Genomic DNA, 17105 nt, shown 5'->3' with positions numbered 1-17105 from the left:
AAACTAAAGGGTAACCTTGCAAAAATTCAGAGGGAGAGCACTCCCAGTTGGATCAACGAAGCAAAATCTGCATTTACAAGCATTTATAATTCCTTTAATCATGTGTTCTAGATGGCGTTGTAAATGTGTTTTGGCAATGTGGATCTATTGGGCGCTGGATTTTTGCAAGGGCGCCTTCACTTTAGCAAACGTTTGGGTCGCTGTTACAAGCTTTCAATGAACCAATCCCATTCGGGAAAACTGGCTGTAGACTTCTATTTCTTGACACTATAAACGGAAACCATTTTCCTTGAAAAACAACTTCCTAATTTCGCTACATGCCCAGAAACAAGTGAAGAGAAAATGACCAAAATACGCTCCTAGGGTCAAACAATTCAGAGTACGAGGAAACTCCAGACGACGTCAAAAGGTTGTAGGTGACGGTGTTGCTTGAGATGGCATTTATTTGAACATTTAACTCAAATGGAAGGGTATTTTTGTCATTATACTCTGTTGTCTTAATTTCTCTATTTTCAGCGAAGGAAAGTGTTTTCCAAAACAAAAATATACCAGAGTTTCTATTTTTTCCTAATTATTGATTTCAGGAAACTATACAATGGTATTTCCTAAAATAAAATAAAATAAGGAAATAGAGTTTCTATATTTCCAAATTATTGAGCTTCAACCTACTGATATTAGAAAGCTTCGACATTTAGAAAGTAATCCTTTTTTTTTTTATAGAGAGAAATCAAGTTCCCAATTTCCTTTCATAATCCAACTTAGAAATTTTCTATCTTGTAAGCTCATAAATAAAGAAAGTTTACAGAGTAGAACGTTAAGGGTTATTCATTATCCACTATAAGTAGAATGAGATTAGTTCATTACATGCCCATTAATTTCACAAATTTCTTCTCAATCCATTAATCCATTTAGCCCACTTCTAACTTCTTCCTCAACCCAACAATCCATTTCACCAAATTCTTCTCAATTCCAGTAATCCATTATGAAAGAATCAGCATCCACATTCAATCAGAGGAGTAATCCCTGCAACCATTCTCACTTACTCCTCTAATTCCTCCTCCATCAATGCTTAGAATGGTTATTAGAGGAGTAATCCCTGCAACCATTCTAAGCATTGATGGAGGAGGAATCAGAGGAATAATCCCTGCAACCATTCTCAGTTTTCTAGAGTCACAGCTTCAGGTATAAATTTTCTTTAAAAATCTTATAGTTTCTAGATTGGTTTGGTTTTGATAGCATTTTATGAAAGTATTGTTTCTTTATGTTTAGATTCTAATGGTGTGTAATGGAGCAGGAATTGGATGGGGAGCATGTAAGACTTGCAGATTACTTTGATGTGATTGCAGGAACAAGTACTGGTGGTCTTGTGACTGCCATGTTAACTGCACCCAATGAAAACAATCGTCCCCTATTCTCTGCCAAAGATATCACAGATTTCTATCTTATTCATTGCCCAAAAATCTTCCCACAGCCAATGTAATAGTAATGGATTTTTTTTTTGAACGACGGGGTAATAGCAAATGGATATTAGTAATTGATGTTTTTTTAATGGTTTTTTAGGTAGGTAAAACTGGGATTGGGATTGAACCTCTGAATTTAGGAACAGAGCATTTTACCAATTTATCTGTGGACTCAACTCCTGGTTTTGAAATTGCTGCTTTTTTCCTGGTGTTTCTGAAACAAGCTCTCACAAACTAATTAAATTGGATAATTGCACTAACCTCTGAATGTAGAATGCTAAAACAAAATAAAATCAATTATTTGAAAATTTACTACCATATACTATTATTTTTGCAGAGGCCCTTTTGCTTCAATTCTAAAGACGCTGGGAGAAGTATGGGGGCCCAAATATGATGGCAAGTATCTTCATGGCCTTATCAAGGAAATACTGGGAAACACACGATTGCATCAGGTGTTAACTAACGTGGTTATTCCAACTTTTGACATCAAGCTACTCCATCCCACCATCTTCTCTTCCTATGAGGTAAGCTACTCCAAACCACCATCTTCTCTTCCTCTGAGGTTGTTCCTCAATACTACATCTCTAAGACTCTTATTTCCTTCCAACTTTTCTAGTAATAATTAGTTGATTTAATTACTTACACAGATTAAGCACACTCCATCGTTAGATGCTCTTCTTTCTGACATCTGCATCAGCACATCTGCAGCTCCAACTTACCTTCCTGCACATTACTTTCAAACAGCAGATTCTGAATGTAATGTTACAGAATTCAACCTTATCGATGGTGGTGTTGCTGCTAATAATCCAGTAAGTATTGTTTTAGTTTTTGAATATCGAAAAATTCTGAAATGGGTCAAAGGAGATAATTCTTAACTTTTTTTCTTCAATTTTTCGAACCATGTTTTAGGCATTGGTTGCTATTAGCGAAGTTACTAAGGCTAGCAGAGGAAACCCAGATTTCTCCCCAATTAAACGGCTAGACTATTGTAGATTTTTTTTTCAAACGATTCTGTTTTATTTTTCAGTCATCTCTATCAGGTTGCGAGTCACCCTCTTCTCTGGCCATTTTCAATTCGGGTTGATTTTTCCTAACCCTAACCCAACCTGATTTGCGAAAAGCTTAACCCGACCCAATCCAAATTCGGGTTGAACCCGACCCGAGTTGCACCCGTAACCTCTATAGATCTGAAGGCTAGAATCATCCTATGTAAATGATTTTTTGGGGTACAACCTATTTACGTTGTGCTCCATCAGATGGAGGATTTGGATCAACCTATGATGTGGTCTGTACATTACTTTTTGATAAACTTGCTAATTGTGCAGTAATAATATGGGGAATGCTAAACTAAAGGGTACCCTTGCAAAAATTCAGAGGGAGAGCACTCCCAATTGGATCAACGAAGCAAAAACTGCATTTACAAGCATTTATAATTCCTTTAATTTTGTGTTCTAGATGGCGTTGTAAATGTGTTTTGGCAATGTGGATCTATTGGGCGCTGGATTTTTGCAAGGGCGCCTTCACTTTAGCAAACGTTTGGGTCGCTGTTACAAGCTTTCAATGAACCAATCCCATTCGGGAAAACTGGCTGTAGACTTCTATTTCTTGACACTATAAACGGAAACCATTTTCCTTGAAAAACAACTTCCTAATTTCGCTACATGCCCAGAAACAAGTGAAGAGGAAATGACCAAAATACCCTCCTAGGGTTAAACAATTCAGACGACGTCAAAAGGTTGTAGGTGATGGTGTTGCTTGGGATGGCATTTATTTGAACATTTAACTCAAATGGAAGGGTATTTTTGTCATTATACTCTGTTGTCTTAATTTCTCTATTTTCAGCGAAGGAAAGTGTTTTCCAAAACAAAAATATACCAGAGTTTCTATTTTTTCCTAATTATTGATTTCAGGAAACTATACAATGGTATTTCCTAAAATAAAATAAAATAAGGAAATAGAGTTTCTATATTTCCAAATTATTGAGCTTCAACCTACTGATATTAGAAAGCTTCGACATTTAGAAAGTAATCCTTTTTTTTTTTATAGAGAGAAATCAAGTTCCCAATTTCCTTTCATAATCCAACTTAGAAATTTTCTATCTTGTAAGCTCATAAATAAAGAAAGTTTACAGAGTAGAACGTTAAGGGTTATTCATTATCCACTATAAGTAGAATGAGATTAGTTCATTACATGCCCATTAATTTCACAAATTTCTTCTCAATCCATTAATCCATTTAGCCCACTTCTAACTTCTCCTCAACCCAACAATCCATTTCACCAAATTCTTCTCAATTCCAGTAATCCATTATGAAAGAATCAGCATCCACATTCAATCAGAGGAGTAATCCCTGCAACCATTCTCACTTACTCCTCTAATTCCTCCTCCATCAATGCTTAGAATGGTTATTAGAGGAGTAATCCCTGCAACCATTCTAAGCATTGATGGAGGAGGAATCAGAGGAATAATCCCTGCAACCATTCTCAGTTTTCTAGAGTCACAGCTTCAGGTATAAATTTTCTTTAAAAATCTTATAGTTTCTAGATTGGTTTGGTTTTGATAGCATTTTATGAAAGTATTGTTTCTTTATGTTTAGATTCTAATGGTGTGTAATGGAGCAGGAATTGGATGGGGAGCATGTAAGACTTGCAGATTACTTTGATGTGATTGCAGGAACAAGTACTGGTGGTCTTGTGACTCCCATGTTAACTGCACCCAATGAAAACAATCGTCCCCTATTCTCTGCCAAAGATATCACAGATTTCTATCTTATTCATTGCCCAAAAATCTTCCCACAGCCAATGTAATAGTAATGGATTTTTTTTTGAACGACGGGGTAATAGCAAATGGATATTAGTAATTGATGTTTTTTTAATGGTTTTTTAGGTAGGTAAAACTGGGATTGGGATTGAACCTCTGAATTTAGGAACAGAGCATTTTACCAATTTATCTGTGGACTCAACTCCTGGTTTTGAAATTGCTGCTTTTTTCCTGGTGTTTCTGAAACAAGCTCTCACAAACTAATTAAATTGGATAATTGCACTAACCTCTGAATGTAGAATGCTAAAACAAAATAAAATCAATTATTTGAAAATTTACTACCATATACTATTATTTTTGCAGAGGCCCTTTTGCTTCAATTCTAAAGACGCTGGGAGAAGTATGGGGGCCCAAATATGATGGCAAGTATCTTCATGGCCTTATCAAGGAAATACTGGGAAACACACGATTGCATCAGGTGTTAACTAACGTGGTTATTCCAACTTTTGACATCAAGCTACTCCATCCCACCATCTTCTCTTCCTATGAGGTAAGCTACTCCAAACCACCATCTTCTCTTCCTCTGAGGTTGTTCCTCAATACTACATCTCTAAGACTCTTATTTCCTTCCAACTTTTCTAGTAATAATTAGTTGATTTAATTACTTACACAGATTAAGCACACTCCATCGTTAGATGCTCTTCTTTCTGACATCTGCATCAGCACATCTGCAGCTCCAACTTACCTTCCTGCACATTACTTTCAAACAGCAGATTCTGAATGTAATGTTACAGAATTCAACCTTATCGATGGTGGTGTTGCTGCTAATAATCCAGTAAGTATTGTTTTAGTTTTTGAATATCGAAAAATTCTGAAATGGGTCAAAGGAGATAATTCTTAACTTTTTTTCTTCAATTTTTCGAACCATGTTTTAGGCATTGGTTGCTATTAGCGAAGTTACTAAGGCTAGCAGAGGAAACCCAGATTTCTCCCCAATTAAACGGCTAGACTATTGTAGATTTTTTTTTCAAACGATTCTGTTTTATTTTTCAGTCATCTCTATCAGGTTGCGAGTCACCCTCTTCTCTGGCCATTTTCAATTCGGGTTGATTTTTCCTAACCCTAACCCAACCTGATTTGCGAAAAGCTTAACCCGACCCAATCCAAATTCGGGTTGAACCCGACCCGAGTTGCACCCGTAACCTCTATAGATCTGAAGGCTAGAATCATCCTATGTAAATGATTTTTTGGGGTACAACCTATTTACGTTGTGCTCCATCAGATGGAGGATTTGGATCAACCTATGATGTGGTCTGTACATTACTTTTTGATAAACTTGCTAATTGTGCAGTAATAATATGGGGAATGCTAAACTAAAGGGTACCCTTGCAAAAATTCAGAGGGAGAGCACTCCCAATTGGATCAACGAAGCAAAAACTGCATTTACAAGCATTTATAATTCCTTTAATTTTGTGTTCTAGATGGCGTTGTAAATGTGTTTTGGCAATGTGGATCTATTGGGCGCTGGATTTTTGCAAGGGCGCCTTCACTTTAGCAAACGTTTGGGTCGCTGTTACAAGCTTTCAATGAACCAATCCCATTCGGGAAAACTGGCTGTAGACTTCTATTTCTTGACACTATAAACGGAAACCATTTTCCTTGAAAAACAACTTCCTAATTTCGCTACATGCCCAGAAACAAGTGAAGAGGAAATGACCAAAATACCCTCCTAGGGTTAAACAATTCAGACGACGTCAAAAGGTTGTAGGTGATGGTGTTGCTTGGGATGGCATTTATTTGAACATTTAACTCAAATGGAAGGGTATTTTTGTCATTATACTCTGTTGTCTTAATTTCTCTATTTTCAGCGAAGGAAAGTGTTTTCCAAAACAAAAATATACCAGAGTTTCTATTTTTTCCTAATTATTGATTTCAGGAAACTATACAATGGTATTTCCTAAAATAAAATAAAATAAGGAAATAGAGTTTCTATATTTCCAAATTATTGAGCTTCAACCTACTGATATTAGAAAGCTTCGACATTTAGAAAGTAATCCTTTTTTTTTTTATAGAGAGAAATCAAGTTCCCAATTTCCTTTCATAATCCAACTTAGAAATTTTCTATCTTGTAAGCTCATAAATAAAGAAAGTTTACAGAGTAGAACGTTAAGGGTTATTCATTATCCACTATAAGTAGAATGAGATTAGTTCATTACATGCCCATTAATTTCACAAATTTCTTCTCAATCCATTAATCCATTTAGCCCACTTCTAACTTCTCCTCAACCCAACAATCCATTTCACCAAATTCTTCTCAATTCCAGTAATCCATTATGAAAGAATCAGCATCCACATTCAATCAGAGGAGTAATCCCTGCAACCATTCTCACTTACTCCTCTAATTCCTCCTCCATCAATGCTTAGAATGGTTATTAGAGGAGTAATCCCTGCAACCATTCTAAGCATTGATGGAGGAGGAATCAGAGGAATAATCCCTGCAACCATTCTCAGTTTTCTAGAGTCACAGCTTCAGGTATAAATTTTCTTTAAAAATCTTATAGTTTCTAGATTGGTTTGGTTTTGATAGCATTTTATGAAAGTATTGTTTCTTTATGTTTAGATTCTAATGGTGTGTAATGGAGCAGGAATTGGATGGGGAGCATGTAAGACTTGCAGATTACTTTGATGTGATTGCAGGAACAAGTACTGGTGGTCTTGTGACTGCCATGTTAACTGCACCCAATGAAAACAATCGTCCCCTATTCTCTGCCAAAGATATCACAGATTTCTATCTTATTCATTGCCCAAAAATCTTCCCACAGCCAATGTAATAGTAATGGATTTTTTTTTGAACGACGGGGTAATAGCAAATGGATATTAGTAATTGATGTTTTTTTAATGGTTTTTTAGGGATTGAACCTCTGAATTTAGGAACAGAGCATTTTACCAATTTATCTGTGGACTCAACTCCTGGTTTTGAAATTGCTGCTTTTTTCCTGGTGTTTCTGAAACAAGCTCTCACAAACTAATTAAATTGGATAATTGCACTAACCTCTGAATGTAGAATGCTAAAACAAAATAAAATCAATTATTTGAAAATTTACTACCATATACTATTATTTTTGCAGAGGCCCTTTTGCTTCAATTCTAAAGACGCTGGGAGAAGTATGGGGGCCCAAATATGATGGCAAGTATCTTCATGGCCTTATCAAGGAAATACTGGGAAACACACGATTGCATCAGGTGTTAACTAACGTGGTTATTCCAACTTTTGACATCAAGCTACTCCATCCCACCATCTTCTCTTCCTATGAGGTAAGCTACTCCAAACCACCATCTTCTCTTCCTCTGAGGTTGTTCCTCAATACTACATCTCTAAGACTCTTATTTCCTTCCAACTTTTCTAGTAATAATTAGTTGATTTAATTACTTACACAGATTAAGCACACTCCATCGTTAGATGCTCTTCTTTCTGACATCTGCATCAGCACATCTGCAGCTCCAACTTACCTTCCTGCACATTACTTTCAAACAGCAGATTCTGAATGTAATGTTACAGAATTCAACCTTATCGATGGTGGTGTTGCTGCTAATAATCCAGTAAGTATTGTTTTAGTTTTTGAATATCGAAAAATTCTGAAATGGGTCAAAGGAGATAATTCTTAACTTTTTTTCTTCAATTTTTCGAACCATGTTTTAGGCATTGGTTGCTATTAGCGAAGTTACTAAGGCTAGCAGAGGAAACCCAGATTTCTCCCCAATTAAACGGCTAGACTATTGTAGATTTTTTTTTCAAACGATTCTGTTTTATTTTTCAGTCATCTCTATCAGGTTGCGAGTCACCCTCTTCTCTGGCCATTTTCAATTCGGGTTGATTTTTCCTAACCCTAACCCAACCTGATTTGCGAAAAGCTTAACCCGACCCAATCCAAATTCGGGTTGAACCCGACCCGAGTTGCACCCGTAACCTCTATAGATCTGAAGGCTAGAATCATCCTATGTAAATGATTTTTTGGGGTACAACCTATTTACGTTGTGCTCCATCAGATGGAGGATTTGGATCAACCTATGATGTGGTCTGTACATTACTTTTTGATAAACTTGCTAATTGTGCAGTAATAATATGGGGAATGCTAAACTAAAGGGTACCCTTGCAAAAATTCAGAGGGAGAGCACTCCCAATTGGATCAACGAAGCAAAAACTGCATTTACAAGCATTTATAATTCCTTTAATTTTGTGTTCTAGATGGCGTTGTAAATGTGTTTTGGCAATGTGGATCTATTGGGCGCTGGATTTTTGCAAGGGCGCCTTCACTTTAGCAAACGTTTGGGTCGCTGTTACAAGCTTTCAATGAACCAATCCCATTCGGGAAAACTGGCTGTAGACTTCTATTTCTTGACACTATAAACGGAAACCATTTTCCTTGAAAAACAACTTCCTAATTTCGCTACATGCCCAGAAACAAGTGAAGAGGAAATGACCAAAATACCCTCCTAGGGTTAAACAATTCAGACGACGTCAAAAGGTTGTAGGTGATGGTGTTGCTTGGGATGGCATTTATTTGAACATTTAACTCAAATGGAAGGGTATTTTTGTCATTATACTCTGTTGTCTTAATTTCTCTATTTTCAGCGAAGGAAAGTGTTTTCCAAAACAAAAATATACCAGAGTTTCTATTTTTTCCTAATTATTGATTTCAGGAAACTATACAATGGTATTTCCTAAAATAAAATAAAATAAGGAAATAGAGTTTCTATATTTCCAAATTATTGAGCTTCAACCTACTGATATTAGAAAGCTTCGACATTTAGAAAGTAATCCTTTTTTTTTTTATAGAGAGAAATCAAGTTCCCAATTTCCTTTCATAATCCAACTTAGAAATTTTCTATCTTGTAAGCTCATAAATAAAGAAAGTTTACAGAGTAGAACGTTAAGGGTTATTCATTATCCACTATAAGTAGAATGAGATTAGTTCATTACATGCCCATTAATTTCACAAATTTCTTCTCAATCCATTAATCCATTTAGCCCACTTCTAACTTCTCCTCAACCCAACAATCCATTTCACCAAATTCTTCTCAATTCCAGTAATCCATTATGAAAGAATCAGCATCCACATTCAATCAGAGGAGTAATCCCTGCAACCATTCTCACTTACTCCTCTAATTCCTCCTCCATCAATGCTTAGAATGGTTATTAGAGGAGTAATCCCTGCAACCATTCTAAGCATTGATGGAGGAGGAATCAGAGGAATAATCCCTGCAACCATTCTCAGTTTTCTAGAGTCACAGCTTCAGGTATAAATTTTCTTTAAAAATCTTATAGTTTCTAGATTGGTTTGGTTTTGATAGCATTTTATGAAAGTATTGTTTCTTTATGTTTAGATTCTAATGGTGTGTAATGGAGCAGGAATTGGATGGGGAGCATGTAAGACTTGCAGATTACTTTGATGTGATTGCAGGAACAAGTACTGGTGGTCTTGTGACTGCCATGTTAACTGCACCCAATGAAAACAATCGTCCCCTATTCTCTGCCAAAGATATCACAGATTTCTATCTTATTCATTGCCCAAAAATCTTCCCACAGCCAATGTAATAGTAATGGATTTTTTTTTGAACGACGGGGTAATAGCAAATGGATATTAGTAATTGATGTTTTTTTAATGGTTTTTTAGGTAGGTAAAACTGGGATTGGGATTGAACCTCTGAATTTAGGAACAGAGCATTTTACCAATTTATCTGTGGACTCAACTCCTGGTTTTGAAATTGCTGCTTTTTTCCTGGTGTTTCTGAAACAAGCTCTCACAAACTAATTAAATTGGATAATTGCACTAACCTCTGAATGTAGAATGCTAAAACAAAATAAAATCAATTATTTGAAAATTTACTACCATATACTATTATTTTTGCAGAGGCCCTTTTGCTTCAATTCTAAAGACGCTGGGAGAAGTATGGGGGCCCAAATATGATGGCAAGTATCTTCATGGCCTTATCAAGGAAATACTGGGAAACACACGATTGCATCAGGTGTTAACTAACGTGGTTATTCCAACTTTTGACATCAAGCTACTCCATCCCACCATCTTCTCTTCCTATGAGGTAAGCTACTCCAAACCACCATCTTCTCTTCCTCTGAGGTTGTTCCTCAATACTACATCTCTAAGACTCTTATTTCCTTCCAACTTTTCTAGTAATAATTAGTTGATTTAATTACTTACACAGATTAAGCACACTCCATCGTTAGATGCTCTTCTTTCTGACATCTGCATCAGCACATCTGCAGCTCCAACTTACCTTCCTGCACATTACTTTCAAACAGCAGATTCTGAATGTAATGTTACAGAATTCAACCTTATCGATGGTGGTGTTGCTGCTAATAATCCAGTAAGTATTGTTTTAGTTTTTGAATATCGAAAAATTCTGAAATGGGTCAAAGGAGATAATTCTTAACTTTTTTTCTTCAATTTTTCGAACCATGTTTTAGGCATTGGTTGCTATTAGCGAAGTTACTAAGGCTAGCAGAGGAAACCCAGATTTCTCCCCAATTAAACGGCTAGACTATTGTAGATTTTTTTTTCAAACGATTCTGTTTTATTTTTCAGTCATCTCTATCAGGTTGCGAGTCACCCTCTTCTCTGGCCATTTTCAATTCGGGTTGATTTTTCCTAACCCTAACCCAACCTGATTTGCGAAAAGCTTAACCCGACCCAATCCAAATTCGGGTTGAACCCGACCCGAGTTGCACCCGTAACCTCTATAGATCTGAAGGCTAGAATCATCCTATGTAAATGATTTTTTGGGGTACAACCTATTTACGTTGTGCTCCATCAGATGGAGGATTTGGATCAACCTATGATGTGGTCTGTACATTACTTTTTGATAAACTTGCTAATTGTGCAGTAATAATATGGGGAATGCTAAACTAAAGGGTACCCTTGCAAAAATTCAGAGGGAGAGCACTCCCAATTGGATCAACGAAGCAAAAACTGCATTTACAAGCATTTATAATTCCTTTAATTTTGTGTTCTAGATGGCGTTGTAAATGTGTTTTGGCAATGTGGATCTATTGGGCGCTGGATTTTTGCAAGGGCGCCTTCACTTTAGCAAACGTTTGGGTCGCTGTTACAAGCTTTCAATGAACCAATCCCATTCGGGAAAACTGGCTGTAGACTTCTATTTCTTGACACTATAAACGGAAACCATTTTCCTTGAAAAACAACTTCCTAATTTCGCTACATGCCCAGAAACAAGTGAAGAGGAAATGACCAAAATACCCTCCTAGGGTTAAACAATTCAGACGACGTCAAAAGGTTGTAGGTGATGGTGTTGCTTGAGATGGCATTTATTTGAACATTTAACTCAAATGGAAGGGTATTTTTGTCATTATACTCTGTTGTCTTAATTTCTCTATTTTCAGCGAAGGAAAGTGTTTTCCAAAACAAAAATATACCAGAGTTTCTATTTTTTCCTAATTATTGATTTCAGGAAACTATACAATGGTATTTCCTAAAATAAAATAAAATAAGGAAATAGAGTTTCTATATTTCCAAATTATTGAGCTTCAACCTACTGATATTAGAAAGCTTCGACATTTAGAAAGTAATCCTTTTTTTTTTATAGAGAGAAATCAAGTTCCCAATTTCCTTTCATAATCCAACTTAGAAATTTTCTATCTTGTAAGCTCATAAATAAAGAAAGTTTACAGAGTAGAACGTTAAGGGTTATTCATTATCCACTATAAGTAGAATGAGATTAGTTCATTACATGCCCATTAATTTCACAAATTTCTTCTCAATCCATTAATCCATTTAGCCCACTTCTAACTTCTTCCTCAACCCAACAATCCATTTCACCAAATTCTTCTCAATTCCAGTAATCCATTATGAAAGAATCAGCATTCACATTCAATCAGAGGAGTAATCCCTGCAACCATTCTCACTTACTCCTCTAATTCCTCCTCCATCAATGCTTAGAATGGTTATTAGAGGAGTAATCCCTGCAACCATTCTAAGCATTGATGGAGGAGGAATCAGAGGAATAATCCCTGCAACCATTCTCAGTTTTCTAGAGTCACAGCTTCAGGTATAAATTTTCTTTAAAAATCTTATAGTTTCTAGATTGGTTTGGTTTTGATAGCATTTTATGAAAGTATTGTTTCTTTATGTTTAGATTCTAATGGTGTGTAATGGAGCAGGAATTGGATGGGGAGCATGTAAGACTTGCAGATTACTTTGATGTGATTGCAGGAACAAGTACTGGTGGTCTTGTGACTGCCATGTTAACTGCACCCAATGAAAACAATCGTCCCCTATTCTCTGCCAAAGATATCACAGATTTCTATCTTATTCATTGCCCAAAAATCTTCCCACAGCCAATGTAATAGTAATTGATTTTTTTTTTTGAACGACGGGGTAATAGCAAATGGATATTAGTAATTGATGTTTTTTTAATGGTTTTTTAGGTAGGTAAAACTGGGATTGGGATTGAACCTCTGAATTTAGGAACAGAGCATTTTACCAATTTATCTGTGGACTCAACTCCTGGTTTTGAAATTGCTGCTTTTTTCCTGGTGTTTCTGAAACAAGCTCTCACAAACTAATTAAATTGGATAATTGCACTAACCTCTGAATGTAGAATGCTAAAACAAAATAAAATCAATTATTTGAAAACTTACTACCATATACTATTATTTTTGCAGAGGCCCTTTTGCTTCAATCCTAAAGACGCTGGGAGAAGTATGGGGGCCCAAATATGATGGCAAGTATCTTCATGGCCTTATCAAGGAAATACTGGGAAACACACGATTGCATCAGGTGTTAACTAACGTGGTTATTCCAACTTTTGACATCAAGCTACTCCATCCCACCATCTTCTCTTCCTATGAGGTAAGCTACTCGAAACCACCATTTTCTCTTCCTATGAGGTTGTTCCTCAATACTACATCTCTAAGACTCTTATTTACTTCCAACTTTTCTAGTAATAATTAGTTGATTTAATTACTTACACAGATTAAGCACACTCCATCGTTAGATGCTCTTCTTTCTGACATCTGCATCGGCACATCTGCAGCTCCAACTTACCTTCCTGCACATTACTTTCAAACAGCAGATTCGGAATGTAATGTTACAGAGTTCAACCTCATCGATGGTGGTGTTGCTGCTAATAATCCAGTAAGTATTGTTTTAGTTTTTGAATATCGAAAAATTCTGAAATGGGTCAAAGGAGATAATTCTTAACTTTTTTTCTTCAATTTTTCGAACCATGTTTTAGGCATTGGTTGCTATTAGCGAAGTTACTAAGGCTAGCAGAGGAAACCCAGATTTCTCCCCAATTAAACGGCTAGACCATTGTAAATTTTTAGTCATCTCACTAGGAACTGGTTCGGGTAAAAAGAGTGAGAAATATGATGCCAATAAAGCGAGCAAGTGGGGTGTTTTAAACTGGTTGTTTAGTGGAGGTTCCAGTCCCTTAGTAGATGTGTTCACACAAGCAAGTGCAGAGATGTATGACAGGCTGAGTTCTGGGGCATTTGACGCTCTTCGCTGTGAATCTACCTGCCTTCGGATTCAAGTGAGAATACATTCTTAATTATTTTCTCAGATAAAGACATCATCTCTCTCATATAAAAACTTGTTTATTTACATCTTCTACTGAAAATTTGTTTGAATAAAAAATCAGGATGATGAATTAAGCAGTCTCGCATCATCGGTTGATATTGCTACTAAGGAAAACTTGGAGAATCTTGTAAAAATTGGTGAAAATTTGTTAAAAAAACCGGTTTCAAGGAGGGGCTTAAATACTGGAATCTTGGAACCCGTGGAAAACGGAGGCACTAATGAACAAGCTCTTATAAGGTGAAATATAAATCCTTCCAACTGTGTATTATTATAATTATATTAGTCACTAATCACTGTTTTGCAAAAATATTTTGCAGATTGGCAAAGAAACTATCGCAAGAAAGAAAACTTCGACAGATGAGATCACTCCACACCAGAAACAAATTTAGAAGATAAATGGACCAGGCATCAGATTTATCAAGAAGCAAAGATGTCATTACCCATGTTTACATTGCGTTGAAATTCATTTTATTCTATTCAGTAAATAAGTTCGCACTGAACACTAATTTTTTTTTGGGTTCGATTGAACAGACATTGCACCAGATTTGTCAAGGAACAAGATGCAATTACCATGTTGTAAATTGCATTCAGATTCCATTTATTCTATTCATAAATAATAGTGTTCATTGAACAGATATTGGTTTTCTTATTCTTGTAAATCTCCTGGTTAAGTCCAAGGCATAAATCCGCAGTAAATTTCATTAAGGTCCGTAAAATGGTTGTAAAACAAATATTATCCCCATTTTCCAACTTTAAAATGGGTGTAAAATTTGTTTAACACCCATTTTACATTGGGCAACAAAGTGTGCCTGATTTACATTAGATTAGAATATGATCTTTGTTAGGGAGAGTATGTCCACATGGAAATGATAGAAGTGTGCCTGATTTACATTAGACTAGATTATGATCGTTGTTAGGGAGAGTATGTCCACTTGGAAATGATAGGGGTACACGCATGTGTTAAGGTTGTCCCAAACAACACTTTCAATTTTGCTAAGGCTCTGTTTACTTGCGTTCCCGGGAGACCAAATCCCGGGAAAACACCCCTTTTTTTTCCGAGAAAGCTAAAATTCGAATGTTCACTTGTCTTCACGGGATTTTGAAGGAGCCTAGGTGGAAAATGTCACATCTGACATGTAAATTGGGAAAAATGATGTGGAAATGAGTCTTTTCTCACAAGTGTGAGATTCCTTTTCTCTTTATTTTGGCGGGATTTGCTTTCCCAGAAAAACTAGTGAAAAAGCACGCAAGCAGTTTCTCGAAAAACCTTTTCCTGCACACTTCCTGCGCAAGTGAACAGGTGCGGGAAACCTTATCCTGCACAATTTCCTTGGATTTTTTTCCTAATGCCACGTCAGATTCCCGGGAAACATTTTCTTTTCCTTTCCCGGGAAAACAAGTGAACAGAGCCTAAGTGAACTTAAGGAGGGACATATCTGTCATTTACAAAATGATAGGGGTACTTTTGTGTTGGGTTTTGTTTTGTTTCAGACATCACTTGGGTACAATTTTTCCTAATGGAGATCGACTTCTTAGTTGGACTGGGACTAGGAGCTTAAAGAGAAGGGTTTGATTGAGGGAGAGAAAAAGATGCTTAAGAGTTCTTCAATATGGAATTTGTTTTCTCTATAGTGGAAATCTATTCAGCCAGTTTATGTAAGCATTGTTGGTAATATTTCTAAATCTTGTGTGTGTGATTCTGTATATCTTGTGTGTGATTCTGTATCTTCATCTTTCATTATATTTCTATTACCTTACCCTTCATCTGACCAAATTTGGCCCATCGGATTTTTTATAAAGCGGTATATACAATTTTTCTATTGCTCACGAGATATGGCGTGTAGTTTATTAAGACTTATAGCCACTGAGTGTATCATGTTTGGGCATTCCTGTGAAACTTCACTCCAGTTTCATGGTCACACACTTAAATACAATATGAAACTTAGAGCTGGCCCATTGTTTGCAGCCGTCGTGCTGGTGACGCATTATTCAAATTTCTGTAGGGAAATGATATTCCCCCCTCTGAAATGGATAAAATCCCCCCTTTAACAGTTTCTGTGAGAATGATTTACTGCTTGAGGATAAATTCACCCCCTTTAACATTTCTCTTTGCCTTTAAAACTTAACGAACAATGTTACGGGGGGGAGGGGATTTTATCAGATGGGGGAATATCATTCCCCCTCACTTAACTTTCGATGGTAGGATAGTGGCCTGTCCCAGATAATCAAAAGGGGCGGGTTTATCACTTCCCTTTAGATAATTGCACTAACTCATTTTTGTCTTTTATTATCTAAACAACTGTCAAAGGTTATTACAGTTCCAAAAAGCTCTTAGAACCAATAAAAACAGAAAGGGAAGTGATATATTCACCCCCTTGTCTTCCTTGGGTCAGCCCCTGCTACTGTATCATAAATACACTACAAGAGGGTGTCCTGGGAAGAAATTATTATTTCCCAAAAAGAAAAGACAAGCTGAGTTTGGGCAATTATTAAAACATGGTAGTGCCAATACCAGCAGCCAATAATAAAAGGTTACCAATATTGAAACTAACATGTTTTAATAATTGCACTAAATCATCTTGTCTTTTATTATTTGAACAGCTTTGTTTTTTTTGGTCAGTAAGTTGGGGTTTGGCAGATCCCACAAGCTGCCAAATGTTATTACAGTTCCTACAGAGCTCTCGAGGAAAAAATTAATAAAAGAAAAGACAAGCTGAGTTTGTGCAATTATAAAAACATGTAATGCCAGCATCAGTAACGTGCATCTAACGTGCGCCCTGTAGGGGCTGAGAACCCCAGTGGGAACTCTCATCTTCCTAGTAAGAGGCTTCCACGGTTTGTCCATGAAATCCCTCATGTTCACACCCATCATCCCATCATCATCCTCGTGCCCATTATATCCATACGCATCCTGCGGCCAGAATGCATTCCCGATCCCGTACGTGCCGTTCGTCACGAACAACCAACGGTTGTGATCGAAATCCATGGTGGTCTGGCTTCGCTGTAACAGAGACTGATTTGACTCAACAACATCCGGTTCATCTTTGCCCCTACTCTATCCCCATTATTACCTCCGCTGCCACTCCCGCCATATCCACGCTCCTCTTCCCTTCTGCTTCTCGGCCTATAAGCCACGTCATCAAATAAGAACTGTGAAATCGGATTGGCTACTGATATTGGCACTACCACGCTCTAATAAATGCACAAAGTCAGCTTGTCATTTACTCTTTAATCCGCTTGAGAGCTTCTTGGGGACTGTAATAATCTTAG

At 36.7% G+C, this 17105-nt stretch overlaps 5 protein-coding genes across 5 annotated transcripts; all 5 read left to right on the top strand.

Annotated features, from left to right (window-relative positions):
* Positions 1–1074: 1074 nt before the first annotated feature.
* Positions 1075–2915, top strand: LOC143845373 (patatin-like protein 2). The gene is made up of 6 exons (XM_077353690.1): positions 1075–1182; positions 1295–1476; positions 1798–1984; positions 2108–2269; positions 2370–2500; positions 2786–2915. The coding sequence occupies exons 1-6, from the start codon at positions 1075–1077 to the stop codon at positions 2913–2915; spliced, it is 900 nt and encodes a 299-aa protein (XP_077209805.1).
* A 944-nt stretch (positions 2916–3859) lies between these two features.
* Positions 3860–5699, top strand: LOC143845366 (patatin-like protein 2). Its single transcript, XM_077353679.1, has 6 exons — positions 3860–3967; positions 4080–4261; positions 4582–4768; positions 4892–5053; positions 5154–5284; positions 5570–5699. The coding sequence occupies exons 1-6, from the start codon at positions 3860–3862 to the stop codon at positions 5697–5699; spliced, it is 900 nt and encodes a 299-aa protein (XP_077209794.1).
* A 944-nt stretch (positions 5700–6643) lies between these two features.
* LOC143845356 (patatin-like protein 2) lies at positions 6644–8464 on the top strand. The gene is made up of 6 exons (XM_077353669.1): positions 6644–6751; positions 6864–7045; positions 7347–7533; positions 7657–7818; positions 7919–8049; positions 8335–8464. Exons 1-6 carry the CDS (start codon positions 6644–6646, stop codon positions 8462–8464), a joined length of 900 nt encoding a protein of 299 aa, XP_077209784.1.
* Positions 8465–9408: 944 nt separating this feature from the next.
* On the top strand, positions 9409–11248 carry LOC143845347 (patatin-like protein 2). Its single transcript, XM_077353658.1, has 6 exons — positions 9409–9516; positions 9629–9810; positions 10131–10317; positions 10441–10602; positions 10703–10833; positions 11119–11248. Exons 1-6 carry the CDS (start codon positions 9409–9411, stop codon positions 11246–11248), a joined length of 900 nt encoding a protein of 299 aa, XP_077209773.1.
* A 944-nt stretch (positions 11249–12192) lies between these two features.
* On the top strand, positions 12193–14231 carry LOC143845345 (patatin-like protein 2). Its single transcript, XM_077353654.1, has 7 exons — positions 12193–12300; positions 12413–12594; positions 12917–13103; positions 13227–13388; positions 13489–13788; positions 13897–14072; positions 14153–14231. Exons 1-7 carry the CDS (start codon positions 12193–12195, stop codon positions 14229–14231), a joined length of 1194 nt encoding a protein of 397 aa, XP_077209769.1.
* Positions 14232–17105: the final 2874 nt, after the last annotated feature.

Source organism: Tasmannia lanceolata, unplaced genomic scaffold, assembly GCF_043159265.1.
Source record: "Tasmannia lanceolata isolate RefF3 unplaced genomic scaffold, GAP_Taslan_0.1 ptg000002l, whole genome shotgun sequence".
NCBI classification, from domain to species: domain Eukaryota; kingdom Viridiplantae; phylum Streptophyta; class Magnoliopsida; order Canellales; family Winteraceae; genus Tasmannia; species Tasmannia lanceolata.
This window is presented reverse-complemented; position numbering and strand designations above follow the sequence as displayed.